The sequence below is a fragment of the Drosophila willistoni genome (assembly GCF_018902025.1).
Source record: "Drosophila willistoni isolate 14030-0811.24 chromosome XR unlocalized genomic scaffold, UCI_dwil_1.1 Seg144, whole genome shotgun sequence".
In the NCBI taxonomy this organism is placed as follows: domain Eukaryota; kingdom Metazoa; phylum Arthropoda; class Insecta; order Diptera; family Drosophilidae; genus Drosophila; species Drosophila willistoni.
Window position 1 is genome coordinate 267,257 of NW_025814057.1, and position 14,273 is coordinate 281,529.

Consider the following 14,273-nt stretch of genomic DNA (forward strand, 5'->3'; position numbering starts at 1 on the left):
AGAAATTTGAATGTTATTTGTCTGCGGTTTTGGTGCGACCGCGACAGTTGGAAAGCTTATAAGCTCTTTAGAGATTCCAGAGAAAATTCATCCCAATTGACGAGAGAATTTTAATGAAGTTTCTAGGTTTTTGATTTGATTTTTGTTATCATGTTTTTCCATAAAGTTGCCATTTAATTTTTGTTCTTTTTAGTTTTATTTGCAAACTATCCTAAATGAACAATAAGCTAATACATATGTATGTATATAAAAGGTAAACATGACATGGACCAGTCCGTGTCTGGTCTGAATGGCAGGCCAAGTGGGTGACAGTGACATCTTTTCAGACGTCTGGTCTGCATGCGGCATTTAATTAACATGCATATATGTATATGTAAATCAACGTTAATGACATGTGAAAATATTTAATCAACCATCACAGAAATCAATTTGATGATAACTTAAGTAACTTTACTTCTCTTGCTTTTTCGCAAAACTCCCCCATTAAAAAGCTTCAGAATTTTCCCGATGTCGCTCCAGAAAAGCTCTGTGAAAAATGGGAACAGTGCGCGGGGTATAAAAGGCACCCATTGACCTGTACAACTCCGCATTTGCGTTACAAAAGTTAAACTAAGTTGAAGTCTTATTCAATTTCAAAACAGATAGCAGTCAGTGCAGTGCACTTGTGCCAGATACAGATACTTTTAATCGATAGTCGAAGGAACGAAGAAAATTTGAAGGAAATCATGCCGGATATTCCGTTTGTCTTAAATTTGGATTCCCCAGACTCAATTTATTATGGACACGATATTTTTCCGAACCGTTTATACCGACGTATGCATTCTCGCCAGCACCATGAATTGGATTTTCATACGTTGGGAATGATTGCCAGAATGGGTGCTCATGCTCATCACTTGGTGGCGAATAAAAAACGAAATGGTGAACTGACAGCCCTGGGAGCATCCAAGGATAACAAAGGCAATTTTGAGGTGCATCTCGATGTCGCTTTATTCGAGCCAGGCGAACTAACCGTCAAGCTAATCAACGATTGTCTGGTCGTTGAGGGCAAGCACGAGGAACGCGAAGATGAACATGGTCATGTGACTCGTCATTTTGTGCGCCGTTATCCGCTACCTAAGGAATATGATGCCGATGCTATAAGCTCTTCCCTGACGGAAGACGGTGTGTTGACCATAACAGCGTCACCATTGATGTCCAAGGAGGAGCTACAGGAGCGCGTAATTCCTATCAAGCATGTGGGACCAAGCGATTTATTTCAGAATGTCAAAAATAAGAATGAAAATATTAAGCCCGAAGACAAGTAAGCCCAGTCAAAAATAGCTAAGCAAGGAGCGGCCAAGTGATTTTCTCCAAGACTCTGAATATATAATACATTATATTATTGCACTTCAAAATATTCATTCATTCATTAAATCCAATTATGACAATTACATTTTAATAAGCAAACTAATCACAATTTTAAAGACTTATCAACTATTCAGTATTAAATAAAATAAATATCAAATTAAACTATTATTTTTTGGTTGCCTTTTTTGGGATTAAGTTAGTTCCACACATGAAAAAACGCTTTGGACAAAATGTTTAATTTTAATAATTAATTTAATCGACTTAAACCGATAATTAACAACAACGGCAATCGTTATCGTTATCAATGTTGGAAAACACAGAACATAATAAAACATATGGCTGGTACTGCCGATATATAACCATCGGAAAATTTTCATCGATCTATCGGTCTTTACCATTGCCATCGATACTATCGAAACTGCCATATGATATGAAAATATGATTTGTTTACTATTTCGTCAGTCGCGTAATTCTACGCAATTCTTTCAAAAACAATTCATTAAACCTGCTCAGAAAGTATTGCTTGGTGCTAACCGGAGGTTACACACAACAAGATGTAAATGGTCGGGTGAAAGTGATTCCGGGACTAGAATTAATTATTATTCTTTTATTCTTTCAGTCTTACAGCATGGCGAGTACGAATGGCAGGATCCAAAATCCGCGGACGAAATGTAAGCTCAAGATTCTTAACATAGTTGTATTTCTTATGGGCATCCATTTACAGAGTTAACATAATCTACATCGACAAGGATGGGAAACGTTTTAAAGTCCAGGGCAAAGTGGGCGACAATGTACTCTATTTGGCCCATCGGCACGGGATCGAAATGGAGGGCGCCTGTGAGGCATCACTAGCCTGCACCACCTGTCATGTGTATGTGCAGCACGATTATCTTGAAAAACTCAACGAGGCTGACGAAAAGGAGGACGACCTCCTTGACATGGCCCCGTTTCTACGTGAGAATTCTCGTTTGGGCTGTCAAATTCACCTCGATAAAACTATGGAGGGCATGGAGCTGGAGCTTCCAAAAGCTACACGCAATTTTTACGTGGATGGGCACAAGCCTAAACCGCACTAGTCAAAGAATTCTATGCCCATATGTAGTATAAAAAGACCTAAAGGGAATGTTTACTATTTCTAACCAAAATACTTTGTTGTTTTTATGAACGATGTAGTGATTTTTCTAAAACTTTAGACCAAAGTTTACATTTACTTATGTAATATTCCTTAGGTCAGAAATAGTCCATGCCAATAAACTGGATTAGTGTTATTAAAACATCAGAATAATAGTTTTTCAAAAAGTATTCCAAACTGCACGTGTTTTTTTTCGCTCACCAAACATCTTTATTTTTTAAATTAAACTAAAGCAAAGTATTTGTTAAGACAATCCTATATAAAATAATAATTTTCTAATCTCTCTAAAAAAAATAATAAAAAAAGATTATAAAGATAGGATAAAATAATGGAACAAATATTGTAAAATATTTTTATACCCTTGCAAAAAGCGTTATTTGTATCATCATAACGAGGAGAGTTCAATGGTTTCTAGTTTCGTAAATATTTTGTTTATTGGGATAACTCCATAGAATAACTCCTATGATCTTTCCGCTAAACTGATCGCATTAGCAAAACTGATATGTTCTATGTTAATCAATCCCGGAAGATTAATCGGCTTCGTTGCGCTACGAGTTTTTTTTGCAAGGGTATAATAACTTCGGAACAACCGAAGATAGAGCGGCACTCTATTTTTTTTTCTTTTTTGTGTTTTAATGATAGTACAAAAAAATTAAATGTATATAAATTTTACACATAAAGGTCGTGTAAGTGGACAAACTAAAACTGATAATTAAATGAAAATTGTATAGGTCCTCAGTTTGAGGATGGGGAAGGACTGCTGGAGGCTGAACGTGATCGCCCGCTGTTACGCTCTTCGGGCTCGCTGCGCTCTTCTTCCTGATCTGGGTCACGACTCTTCTCATCGTCATTGGAATCCATGGAGGCAGTGGCAATCACCGGAGTTGCTGATCCGGCCGATCCTGCCCCCGAGGTTGGTGTCTTGTTATTGTTGCTGATCAGCTTATCAGTTGACTTCTCCGAATCCTCCTTTGGCGATAAGTTTGCGGCTTCACGTTTAGATTCCTTTATGTCCGACTTGCTCTGCTTCTTGCTATTATTGCTGTTGCTTTTTTTGAGAGTAGCGAGGTCTTTTAATAGGCTTGCTACTTTACGATTCAAATTATCAACCTTCATGTCGTGCAATCGTTCTACGTCCTTCATACGGTTGCGCATGTCATTTTCCTTTTCAAAATTTTTGCCTTTCAATTCGGTTAACTGCAATAATATGGGCGGTAATTTTACATCTTCATATTGTGCTCAAAAGCAGTATTTTTGTATTCGTTGTGAATCTCACCTGTTTATCCTTCTCGAGCAGCTCTTTGTCTTTTTGATTTAAACGTTTTTCCAGACTGGCAATACGTTCCTTTAAATATGTAATGGCAACCACGTGATCTGATGAATTGGTATCGACATTAATGGCAGCTGGAGCAGCTATTGTGCCATTACCACTGCCTCCACCCTGCCCCCGTGTGGATACTGAAATCTTCTCGGGCAAATCCAATCCAGCACCGCTAACTGCGGCATTTCCGGCTTGACCTTTGCCCAGTTCGTTGCGCGTTGGTTTTTTGGCTGCATTCGAACTGTCTCGGTGCGTGGAGGAGGATTTTTCATGTGGTCGTTTTTTGGTCATAGGTATTCGGCCTTCCTGCTGGGCCTTCAGCAGGGCGCGCTTATATGCGCAGGTACACAGCCAGCAAAGCAGTTTGCCATTTACCTGCAAAATACAACAACAGAAAAAATGGTGAAAATATTTTAAAAAAAATTAAAACAGTCACAGGCAATTATGATTTCTTGGGGGGCTCTTATGAACGCAAATACATGGGATTCCTTTCAAGAATTCTACTACATTGCTAATACTATTTTTATTGGGCACTTAGAATAATTCTCTAATAACTATACGGAATACTGCGGTAGGGCGGCATCTTCAGGAGAATACGCTTCCGCAGTTATGCTCCGCTATGTTCTGTACTGGTTTCTTTGCTGACCTTTTTGTTCTCGTCGCGCCTGTCAAAGGCTGATCGCAGCTTGCACTCATCACATTGCACGGGCGGTCCATATTTTGCCTCATAGCTGGCGCATCTATTTTACCAAAATTTTGCATTTTTGATTTTTGAAATTTTCGGATTTTTGTTTTTAGAAAAAGAGAAGAAAAAAATGTTTTGCGTTCATAAGAGACAATGTTTAGGGATTTAATTGATTATTTTTTGTGTTGTACTTTGAAGGCACAATTAGGTTTGGTTAGGATGTGGTTACTGGATATAAACATACACATATATTTTATGTATATACATATATTAATAAACTAAAAGGTGGTACCTCAATCAAATATTGTGCATTCAAATTACACTGCCAAGACTAAAAAATAAGAACTAGTTCTTAGCTTAACACCACGGTGCAAAGAGAGAAGATAGCGCACTGTCTCACGTATTGTCGATATCAAGAATTAAGCCACTTTCATTTGCAACAATTCCGCTCGAAAATATTTTCAGTATTTCAAAATTTCGGTATTAAAAGGAAATCTTGGGAACTAAACAACGACCAAATGTTTAAATGCTTAAAGTGATCGCTGGTTTTATGTATCTATGACGCCTTTGCGCACAGCATTCATTTTGCACTATCTTTTATCTCTGTACCGTGACAATCAATGGGAAAGAGATAGAATGAGAGCTTAGGAGAAAGGGGCTTAAAGTAACAATAGTTTTTTTACCTCATGCATTTGGAGCTGCCAAAGGCGGCGACAATCTTACAACATTCACAAGGATTCGGCTTGCCATACTTGGCCAAATAATGTTCACACTTTTTACAGGCACTCTGTGATTTGCTGTGGGTATCAAAGATAAAGCGATTATAAGTAATAATATATTATTCTAATTCTATATTATTTCAAATGCTGAGATTAAAATCATGACATTAGGCTTATAGACACATTCTTTGGATTTACTATATATTTCTATTTTCAAATATTCCTGAGTCTCTCTCACTCTCTTAACTTACGTGGCGGGTTGAAACTCCGAGCGGCAGTAAGTACATTTAACAACTGAGGTAGATCCGCGGCAGCCCTGCAAATATAATAGTTAGCATTAAAATCCGTTTCAGATTTAACTACCCGTCTTCTGTGTGCGTTCTTTTTTTTATTTTGATTAAGATCCCGATATATTAGTCATAGCCAGCCTTAGTGCCTGACTGACCGACGCTTGCCCTCTTCCTCTTTTTTCCTAGCTTGTTTTCGTTGTCGTCCATTTTTACGTGCACTTTAAAATGCGCATTAGTCAAAATTTTCCTAGCGTCATTTGGAAAATCTCGCACACACACTAAAATGTTTGACTATGTTGTTTTGTTTATTGCAGTTATTGGTTGGATTTTACTGCGTTTCTACTGTTTTTCACCTTGCATAGCTGCTGACCCGACGAAAGTTCTTCGTATGGATGACGAGAAAAACATTTGGAGCAGGCGAATAATAATACTTTTGCACTCATTCTATTTTGCGATGTATGTTGTGTTTTCTTTGTTGCAATATGTATATAATTTTTAATTTTTTTTCTCTTTACAAGTCAATTTGCAACAACTAGGGATGACATGAGTCTGCGGAGTTCCTAGATTGTTTGACCGGGTTATCGACCAGTCGGCTAATCGAGTGAGTTTTCATGCCATCTCCAACAACTTGGTCTTAAAATAACGAGCGAAAAATTAATCAGTCGATAACATTGCAAAATACGAGTAATTTATCGATACAGTATTGTCATCTCTCTCGCACGCATTTTTAGGAATTGATGAGCAATCGAGAAGATGCCATCAAAGAGGAACAGCCGATTACTTTTCAAAAACAACGTTCAAATATTGCATCGCCGCGATCGGCTGTACATAAGAGGATATTATTTGTATTTTATTGTGGAAAAGTTTTTTGGAATAAAAGCAGAAACAAACTTAAATATTAACATCTAGTGAGCATATACAGTTGAAATTTAAAAATGACGGGGGAAAAAACGACAAATATTAAAGTAGCTGTGCGCGTCCGCCCGTACAACGAGCGGGAAATGGAACAGAATCAAAGATGCATTGTCAAAGTGATGGATAAGTCGACCCTGCTCTTCGATCCCGATGAGGAGGACGATGAGTTCTTTTTCCAGGGAACCAAACAACACTACCGCGACATAACCAAAAGGATGAACAAGAAGCTATCCATGGATTTTGATAGGGTTTTTGATATACACAATACAAATGAGGATCTGTTTGAGGAGTGTACAGCGCCGCTGGTCGATGCTGTGCTCAATGGGTATGTAAATTATTAGACATTTTAAATTAGAAAGTCCTTAATCGAAATCCTTTTGCACCTTTTCAGTTATAACTGTTCTGTTTTTGTGTATGGAGCCACAGGAGCAGGAAAAACTTTTACAATGCTAGGCAGCGATGTGTATCCAGGATTGACATTTCTTACCATGCGCGATCTCTTTGAAAAGATTCAAAGCCAACAGGAACTGCGCAAATTCGATGTAGGCTGCACTTATTTAGAGGTGTATAATGAACAGGTAATGAACCTGCTTACTAAATCGGGTCCCCTGAAGCTGCGAGAAGACTCAAATGGTGTGGTGGTTAGTGGTTTGGCTCTAACACCTATCTATAGTGCCGATGAGCTGCTCCGCATGTTGGCCTTGGGCAACTCTCAACGCACGCAACATCCAACGGATGCTAATGCAGAAAGCTCTCGTTCACATGCGATATTTCAAGTCCACATACGTATCACAGATCGAAAAACCGACACCAAACGCACTGTCAAGTTATCAATGATTGATTTGGCAGGAAGTGAAAGGGCGGCTAGCACAAGGGGGATCGGTGTTCGGTTTAAAGAGGGCGCCAGTATAAATAAGAGTCTGCTGGCCCTGGGCAATTGCATTAACAAGCTGGCTGATGGCCTCAAACATATTCCCTATCGGGACTCCAATCTGACGCGGATCTTAAAAGATTCCCTTGGTGGCAATTGTCGTACTTTGATGGTTGCTAACGTCTCCATGAGTTCGCTGACCTATGAAGACACTTACAACACTTTAAAATATGCCAGTCGTGCTAAAAAGATCCGCTCTACACTGAAGCAGAATATACTGAAATCCAAATTGCCCACCGAGTTCTATGTGAAAAAGATTGATGAGGCCATGGCCGAGAATGCACGGCTACAAGAGCGCCTTAAAATTTTGGAATCCGCGTCAAATACGTCAACCACAATGGATGAGTTAAAATCCTGGTTTATCCGGATCGATAACACTTATTCGGCAGTAGAGCAAATTCAGACACAGGTCATTGGACTGCGCAGTCGGATCAAGACTCTAAATTATCGTCAACTGGTGGAGAAGGAGTTCGAACAGCTGCGGAAAAATGTCTTTCAAGAGGTAAGCTAAACTGTCTTCAAATCTATTGCGTTCGACATCTTATAGAAATGACAGGCGAAGAAATATTGAATTTTTGAATAACCTTTATTGTGTTCGGCTGCCACTCAGTGCTCTCCAAGCAACTCCTTCTGTTTGGTGGCCAATAGTTTGTCTGCTTCTGCTATATATTTATCCGCTATGGCTGTAACCTGGTTTTGCGCCTTAAATGCATCGTCCTTTCCTATATCGTCAGCTTGTTTTTTAAGTTTCCGTATGTGATCATTCTGCACTTGTCGTATGGCATCGCGGTATTTAATATACAAGGCTTTGGCATTCTTGGAAAGATGCTCGCGATGTTCTTTGGTCACCTTCGGTATAGGTATGAATAACGTGGTACCATCTTGTTGGGGATTAAGATTCATTCCACTCTTTTCGATAGCCCTCAGAACGTCCGGTATGGTCTGAGGGAATGCAATCATGTTGATTATAATGGTTTTGGGATTTTTCCTCGATATCTGGGCCAATTCCTGTAGTTCGTGCACATTGCCATCGACTTTGATCCGCAGAGAATCAATAGCTCCACTAGTGGAACGCAGGGACAAATGTTTGATGAAGTCATCCTTCATTTGCTGCACTGATTTTTCCATCTGTGTATTGAGCTGATCTAGGTTAATAATCTCCCGCAATTGCTGCTCATTGATCTCTACTTTGTTAGGCTGTCCCTTCTTGGCCTTTTTCTTGTCCTTGCCCTTTGCATAACCGCGCATCAGAACTAATGGCGTCGCCGCTGGAGAAACGATTAGTTTGTGATGTGCTTGTTGCGAATTGGTTAGTGCTGCCGCAGGAAGAGACACTGTCCGAGCACCGAATATAATTAAAGGCAGTGATTTTCGTAGCATTTTTACGGATTTTCTTAAATAAATTCAATTTGACAAGTAATGAATGCGGCAGTGCGAACAGCTGTTGTTTAGTGTGTCCGTATTTCGAAAATAAATCTTTGTGTCTTTTGGCGGTTGTTTTAAATTTGAAATTGATAACATGATTCTTTTACAATTGTTTTTTTTTTTATTAGAATATCCCTCGAATTACCGACTATATCAGTAATTTGAATACCCAAATTGAGAAATATAAGGACGAGTTACCGGTGTGGCGAGGCAAACAGGAGGTGGCTTATCGTGAACTGGAGAAGCTGAAGCATCAGATAAAGGAATCCAAACATAATCAGATACTATACTGTTATCTAAGGACAAAGGATCGAGAGTTGGAGCTACTGAAGAAAAATGTGAACGGTAGTCATTATGCAGCGATGTCTCAGGATTTGGCAGATAATTCCATATTATTGCGTGAATCCCTCATGTTGGGTTGCGAAGTGCTGCAACAGTATTACGAGCACTGCGAAAAGTCGGAGAAATTAACGCCGGGCCTGCAGGAGGCATACGAAAGATTGCGGCAGAAAATACGACCTAAAGAGACAACGTTAAATGTGTTGGCCAAGGATTCATTTGCCAACTGTAAGCGTGTGCACAGCACTGGGGACGACGACGATGATCAAGACGAAATAAAGGAGTCAATAAAACGCTCAAAGTATTTGTTGGATGAAAAAGGCCTCCAGAATGATGGTTTGGACACGGAATCCGACTCAGATCAGGATGCCCATAAGACGTTCTTTAAACAACCGCAAAGTCTTAACGAGACGCGCGTCGTGTCTTCTCATCCGGTGTCAGCACTTAATGTCACAGTGACCAAGCCTTCCAATGAAGCCCATCAGCGCATTGTAGACTTGTTATCAGATCAGAATGTACGCGGCAATACTGAAAAAATTAGAAAAGGTGAGAAAATAAATTCAATTAATATTTTTGAATCTACAATTCTTGTATTGTTCAATTACAGCTTTGCTTCGATCGAATACCTTCACCACACAAGGACTTCAGCGTTCAGTAGCGGCTGCTTCTGTAGCGAAGGAAAATCTTAAATACAGTGCTAATCAAGTTCGAAAGAGTCCACAGGCCTTGATTGCCAAAGGTAAGCGGGAACTTTCTTCTATCCTTAAACCTTCTAAAGCTAATGGATTTGCAGCTCTCGGCGGTAATGCTGTCTTAACACGAAAACCACTTACCAAGGAGCCTCCCAAAGTGAAAATCAATCGAGCCGCCTCATTTAGGTTGAAAAAATAAGAAAGAAAATCAAACTTGTGTTTTCTGTCCGGAATATTTTAGAATTATTTAAAGATTTAGTTATTCCTTTTTTTTTTTTATTATAATATTTTTGTTCTTAATTGGAGATTTTTATTTGCTTTATTATCTAAATATATTTCTCTATGTATTTCTTATGCGATACGCACCATTACTACAAATATACGTCCGATTCCTTGCCATTACCTTCAACTAAATTCTGTCTATAGAAATCATTTAGATTTCTGTTTGGACTTAGTCCTAGTAACGACAGGAGCATGTAGAGTAGAGCCCCAAGATTAATGCCCACAAGGAGAAGTCCTGGCCCAAGCAGAGGGGCTAGAATTGTCGCGGTTGGCAAGGCGACCAGTCCGTTTAGTGGCCATGGACTATTATGTCCAAAGGAGGATAACCGTCGCCAGGGCTGCTGCGGGCCCAATGCTTTCTCAGGTTCTAGTTTATCATCACTGTCCTTATTCTTTGACTCGGCCATCAGAGTATAGCGTGGTCGATACTTTTCCACCATGGGAGTAAGGTCGCTATCTGGTGCACTACTCGCTACTGCCAAACCCAGGATCAATACTAACCAGAGCAACATGATTCTTTGGTTTTTTGTTTACGCCAACGGCTTATAAGCTTTTATAGTCCGTTTCTTAAAGCAATGACTGGAACCGTTAACGGTCGACTAACTTGAGCAATTTCTTACAGATGTCACCATAAGCTGACACTTTGATTGGGATATATATGGCATAAAAATGAGCAATTATTTAATGTAAATATTTTTGTATTAGACAGGAAATTCCATTAAAATGTACAAAGGCCAATTACCATGTACGTTGATGTGATGAAGCCAAAGGGGGGAAAATTACATGAAAACTACATATCTGTATAAAACAACAAACAAAAGTAAATGACTATGACGATTGATGCTTGTGCATTGTTAAAGGCCGATTATAATTTATAGAAAATAAATGCATATATAACCGATGAAGTTCTGGAAAACTTGTTTCGTTTATATCACTAACGAATGTTTTGTTTCGTAAATATCGTTTATAATTTTGCTACACTTTAAAGTAACAAAAGCTGTTAGTTGTATTGAGCGGTTTACATATGTATGTATGTCGTAAATAGTAAAATATAATTTGTTAGTTTAGTTGAGCCTTTGGGCTTTTAGCAGCACTTGAGGCTTCTCAATTTCCGCCTTGCTCTGCACCAGCTTTAACTCGCGCTCCCAGGCCTTGACTGGGCCATCACCTCCCTGAGGAAGTGAAGCCACAGTGCGTTTAATAACTGCTTGCAAACTCGCAATCGTCTTCTCAAAAGCCAGGCTCACATCCTCGGTATGACTGTGAGCTAAGAACAGCGAAGCAAAAAGATCGCCGGTGCCGGTGAATACCAAATTTTTCCCACCCTGTTTTGGTATATCAATGGCTAAGCGTGGGCCATCCTGTTGACTTAAAAAGGCGCGCAATACGCCAGGCTGACCTAAGTCACTGCTAGAAATGACCACGGTTTTGATGTGAAGTTCTTTGTGAAACCAATCCATAGCTTCCCAAACGGCAGTCTCACTGCGTACCTCTTTGCCTGTAAGCAATTCTACTTCATATTGGTTCGGCGTAATGATATCGGCCAAAGGAATGATTTCGTCTCGGTAGATTGGTAACAACTCTTTTGGCACGTAGAGTTGACCATTGTCACCCATGACTGGATCACAGACATAGATCAGTTGAGGATTTAACTGACGCAACTTCTTTACGATAACGGCCACTTGGCGTAGAAACAAGGGGTTACCAATGTACCCAGTCAGCAGGTGAGAATAATGGGAGAGCAACTCATTCTCCTCCAGACCCTCAGTAATACTGGCTGTAAAGATAAAAAACGATTTGCTCATTATAATACTATTATATATACTATCAGCCAATGGTTTCCCACAATGATCCTAAAGTTATAAAGATATCACAACGTTTTTAAGAGTACCCCTCTTATGAATCTTAATTTAATTAATAAGTAGTTTCATGACAATGGTCCCTTCATCACGACAGTAACGCATGCCGTCTCCCTCTCTTTGGCGAATCTAATTACATATGTAATGTATGTTAATACTACATATTTTACTTACATTCTCTTACGATGAAAAATTATTAATTATACGAATGTGTGGTTTTCAAATTTACCTAGTTCTTTTTCGTTTGATATGGGACCCTTAAAGGTTTTATATCCGGTATGATTCGAAAACTGGACCGAATTTAAGGGATCCACATCATAGCCCAGCAGCTGTATAAAAAGATTATCCTCTTTAAAATTGGTCTATAGTGGGTTTACGATTTATAATAAGAAGTTACCTGAAGGGGATAGGTCGCAACCTTGTTTCCCACATAGCCATACACCACATGGCTTTGAATGGAAAGTACCCGTTTTTTTGACATTTTTACGATAATCTGGCGTTTGCAACTGACCTCCACACCAGAGTATGAACGGGTATGAACTAAATACAAATGGTTAAATCAGTATGTATTGTGTAGATAAACATAGAATCAGAGAGTTATAGCCGGGTGACCGTCATCTTATCAGTAACTATAGACAAGCGACAAGGAACAAGACCAAATGCTACTGATAAGCAAGAAATGGTGGCAGACTTGGTAAACAGCCCAGATAGCGAGTGGATGCAAAACAATTTTCAACAAATTGGCAATATTTGAACATTTAATAAAAAACTGTTGCAAGCGACCTTGGAAATCAATCAAAACAATTTTCTGTCTAGTAACCTCTGGCCACCAAATGCCCTATTCACACTACTGCTAAACCAAATGAATCGAACAGCTCAATTGTAATTGTCTTCTCTTTTTGACCCTCGAGTTAAGATTGTAGATTTAGTTTTTAAGAAACCAAAGTATCTGGTATAATGAAACTATTTCGTATTAAATTTGTTTATATCTTAAGATGCTAGTGTGAGTAGGGCACAATTAAAATTAATGTGTTTTGCTTCAAACAGCTGTTAGGGTTGCTAGAATTAAAGGGTCACAGTGGGACCAGACTCACAAACAAGAAATAACTAACGCCTCGCCTGTTCCTGACGTAAGAGTCGGAGCCGCATTTTTGTTTAATTTATTAAGTTTAATAAAAACTTAAACACCAATTTTTGAAAGTTAATAAATAGCTCACAATTATGGCGGCTAGTTTAACTCGACTACTAGAACGGAGTGTCCGGCAAATGCAAACGGTCCAAAGCACCTGGCGAGTGTTTAGCAACCAGCAGCAACTGCCAGAGGCGGAGAATGACGAAGGTAAGCAATTTGGTTATAATGGTCGCTTGTTAACAAATCTTATATTTCTCCATTAATGTAGAGTTCCGTGTCCTTAATCTTCGGGCGGTTAAACAGAATCTTACACGTCGAAGAGAAAACAAAAAGGACCCTGTGGCTCCACCCCGAACCCAACGCATGGCTGTGGATCAAGATTGGTCAGCTGCCTGGCCGGGACCGCGTTCATTTCATCCGGCTAGTGTGCCCCTTCCCTTGCGCCAGGGCTACACTGAACGTGGGGCTGCAGCTCCTTCTAAATATGCCAATGCCGAGTTAATGAAAATACCCAATTTCCTGCATTTGACACCGCCGGCCATACGTCAGCAATGCGAGGCTATTAAAAAGTTCTGTACTCCTTGGCCCAAAGGTCTTGAGACTGAAGCGAAATGGCAACGTTACTTTCCTTTTGAGGTCATCACCACTGACTATTGTCACAGTTTACCCACAATACGTCACCCAGAGGCGCGGCGAGTCACAATTCGTCTAAAGCTTGGCGATTTGGAATTCGATAAGCATGCCCGGGACAAATTTCTCCGTCTGGTGGGCGACCGATACAATCTGGAGACGGATATATTAAGTTTCACCTCCGACCGCTGTCCAATGCGCAAGCAGAACTACGATTATGCTCTATACTTGCTAACGGCTTGCTATCATGAATCGTTCATTACTGAACCATGGGAGATGAGCAAATCAGAGGCCGATATGGAAGTTTATCTATTCGAGCGAAGCAAGGCTAAAGATTCCGCCGAGGCTATCCTCAATTGGAACAGAGCAGAAGTAGCGCAAAAAGCAGCACCCCCTGCTTCTTATGCCCACAGTGTAGAAAAGTTGATCAATGAAGGTGAGAATGAGTACAATATAGCGAAATATAAGGAAGAAGTAATGAAAATGTTAAACATCTCGGCAAGTCAGTGAATCCCTTTATTTTCAAAATAAATGTTTAATCCAAAACTAAAAAAAACAGAAAATTGATTCTGAA

General features: G+C 39.6%; 8 protein-coding genes across 9 annotated transcripts; 4 read left to right on the forward strand and 4 right to left on the reverse strand.

Annotated features, from left to right (window-relative positions):
• The first annotated feature begins 573 nt into the window (after positions 1–573).
• LOC6639302 (heat shock protein 67B3) lies at positions 574–1,509 on the forward strand. The gene has a single exon (XM_002062575.4). It carries the CDS (start codon positions 726–728, stop codon positions 1,302–1,304), a length of 579 nt encoding a protein of 192 aa, XP_002062611.1. The 5' UTR covers positions 574–725; the 3' UTR covers positions 1,305–1,509.
• A 250-nt stretch (positions 1,510–1,759) lies between these two features.
• On the forward strand, positions 1,760–2,649 carry LOC6639301 (adrenodoxin-like protein 1, mitochondrial). The gene is made up of 3 exons (XM_023181149.2): positions 1,760–1,903; positions 1,967–2,018; positions 2,072–2,649. Exons 1-3 carry the CDS (start codon positions 1,786–1,788, stop codon positions 2,421–2,423), a joined length of 522 nt encoding a protein of 173 aa, XP_023036917.1. The 5' UTR covers positions 1,760–1,785; the 3' UTR covers positions 2,424–2,649.
• Positions 2,650–2,919: 270 nt separating this feature from the next.
• Positions 2,920–6,062, reverse strand: LOC6639300 (protein FAM76A). 2 transcript variants are annotated; one of them, XM_002062573.4, is made up of 6 exons: positions 5,848–6,062; positions 5,456–5,520; positions 5,169–5,282; positions 4,447–4,540; positions 3,756–4,175; positions 2,920–3,676 (listed from the first exon to the last, which is right to left on the reverse strand). In XM_002062573.4, exons 1-6 carry the CDS (start codon positions 5,935–5,937, stop codon positions 3,215–3,217), a joined length of 1,245 nt encoding a protein of 414 aa, XP_002062609.1. In that variant the 5' UTR covers positions 5,938–6,062; the 3' UTR covers positions 2,920–3,214. The 2 variants fall into 2 exon arrangements, with proteins under 2 accessions (XP_002062609.1, XP_023034762.1); XM_023178994.2 differs by lacking the exons at positions 4,447–4,540; positions 5,456–5,520; positions 5,848–6,062 and having other exon boundaries at positions 5,169–5,236.
• A 189-nt stretch (positions 6,063–6,251) lies between these two features.
• On the forward strand, positions 6,252–10,096 carry LOC6639106 (kinesin-like protein KIF18A). Its single transcript, XM_002062571.3, has 5 exons — positions 6,252–6,734; positions 6,801–7,842; positions 8,894–9,650; positions 9,712–9,843; positions 9,898–10,096. Exons 1-5 carry the CDS (start codon positions 6,430–6,432, stop codon positions 9,993–9,995), a joined length of 2,334 nt encoding a protein of 777 aa, XP_002062607.1. The 5' UTR covers positions 6,252–6,429; the 3' UTR covers positions 9,996–10,096.
• On the reverse strand, positions 7,908–8,793 carry LOC6639107 (ribosome-recycling factor, mitochondrial). Its single transcript, XM_002062572.3, has one exon. The coding sequence runs from the start codon at positions 8,718–8,720 to the stop codon at positions 7,947–7,949; it is 774 nt and encodes a 257-aa protein (XP_002062608.3). The 5' UTR covers positions 8,721–8,793; the 3' UTR covers positions 7,908–7,946.
• A 7-nt stretch (positions 10,097–10,103) lies between the features above and the next one.
• Positions 10,104–10,664, reverse strand: LOC6639105. The gene has a single exon (XM_002062570.3). It carries the CDS (start codon positions 10,588–10,590, stop codon positions 10,168–10,170), a length of 423 nt encoding a protein of 140 aa, XP_002062606.1. The 5' UTR covers positions 10,591–10,664; the 3' UTR covers positions 10,104–10,167.
• Positions 10,665–11,022: 358 nt separating this feature from the next.
• On the reverse strand, positions 11,023–12,826 carry LOC6639104 (pyridoxal kinase). Its single transcript, XM_002062569.3, has 3 exons — positions 12,335–12,826; positions 12,167–12,266; positions 11,023–11,855 (listed from the first exon to the last, which is right to left on the reverse strand). The coding sequence occupies exons 1-3, from the start codon at positions 12,416–12,418 to the stop codon at positions 11,143–11,145; spliced, it is 897 nt and encodes a 298-aa protein (XP_002062605.1). The 5' UTR covers positions 12,419–12,826; the 3' UTR covers positions 11,023–11,142.
• A 200-nt stretch (positions 12,827–13,026) lies between these two features.
• Positions 13,027–14,257, forward strand: LOC6639103 (28S ribosomal protein S35, mitochondrial). The gene is made up of 2 exons (XM_002062568.4): positions 13,027–13,276; positions 13,338–14,257. Exons 1-2 carry the CDS (start codon positions 13,159–13,161, stop codon positions 14,207–14,209), a joined length of 990 nt encoding a protein of 329 aa, XP_002062604.1. The 5' UTR covers positions 13,027–13,158; the 3' UTR covers positions 14,210–14,257.
• Positions 14,258–14,273: the final 16 nt, after the last annotated feature.

Coding starts and splice junctions, on each gene's coding strand:
- LOC6639106 (XM_002062571.3), top strand. CDS start 6,430: ATGACGGGGGAAAAAACGACAAATATTAAAGTAGCTGTGCGCGTCCGC. Junction 7,843..8,893: donor GGAAAAATGTCTTTCAAGAG/GTAAGCTAAACT, acceptor TTTTTTTATTAG/AATATCCCTCGAATTACCGA. Junction 9,844..9,897: donor ACAGGCCTTGATTGCCAAAG/GTAAGCGGGAAC, acceptor ATGGATTTGCAG/CTCTCGGCGGTAATGCTGTC.
- LOC6639104 (XM_002062569.3), bottom strand. CDS start 12,418: ATGTCAAAAAAACGGGTACTTTCCATTCAAAGCCATGTGGTGTATGGC. Junction 12,267..12,334: donor TTGCGACCTATCCCCTTCAG/GTAACTTCTTAT, acceptor CTTTTTATACAG/CTGCTGGGCTATGATGTGGA. Junction 11,856..12,166: donor ATCAAACGAAAAAGAACTAG/GTAAATTTGAAA, acceptor TTATCTTTACAG/CCAGTATTACTGAGGGTCTG.
- LOC6639301 (XM_023181149.2), top strand. CDS start 1,786: ATGATTTGTTTACTATTTCGTCAGTCGCGTAATTCTACGCAATTCTTT. Junction 1,904..1,966: donor GAGGTTACACACAACAAGAT/GTAAATGGTCGG, acceptor TTATTCTTTCAG/TCTTACAGCATGGCGAGTAC. Junction 2,019..2,071: donor CCAAAATCCGCGGACGAAAT/GTAAGCTCAAGA, acceptor ATCCATTTACAG/AGTTAACATAATCTACATCG.
- LOC6639300 (XM_002062573.4), bottom strand. CDS start 5,937: ATGAGTGCAAAAGTATTATTATTCGCCTGCTCCAAATGTTTTTCTCGT. Junction 4,541..5,168: donor GGCAGCTCCAAATGCATGAG/GTAAAAAAACTA, acceptor TTGGTAAAATAG/ATGCGCCAGCTATGAGGCAA. Junction 3,677..3,755: donor TGCTCGAGAAGGATAAACAG/GTGAGATTCACA, acceptor ATATTATTGCAG/TTAACCGAATTGAAAGGCAA.
- LOC6639107 (XM_002062572.3), bottom strand. CDS start 8,720: ATGCTACGAAAATCACTGCCTTTAATTATATTCGGTGCTCGGACAGTG.
- LOC6639302 (XM_002062575.4), top strand. CDS start 726: ATGCCGGATATTCCGTTTGTCTTAAATTTGGATTCCCCAGACTCAATT.
- LOC6639105 (XM_002062570.3), bottom strand. CDS start 10,590: ATGTTGCTCTGGTTAGTATTGATCCTGGGTTTGGCAGTAGCGAGTAGT.
- LOC6639103 (XM_002062568.4), top strand. CDS start 13,159: ATGGCGGCTAGTTTAACTCGACTACTAGAACGGAGTGTCCGGCAAATG. Junction 13,277..13,337: donor AGAGGCGGAGAATGACGAAG/GTAAGCAATTTG, acceptor CCATTAATGTAG/AGTTCCGTGTCCTTAATCTT.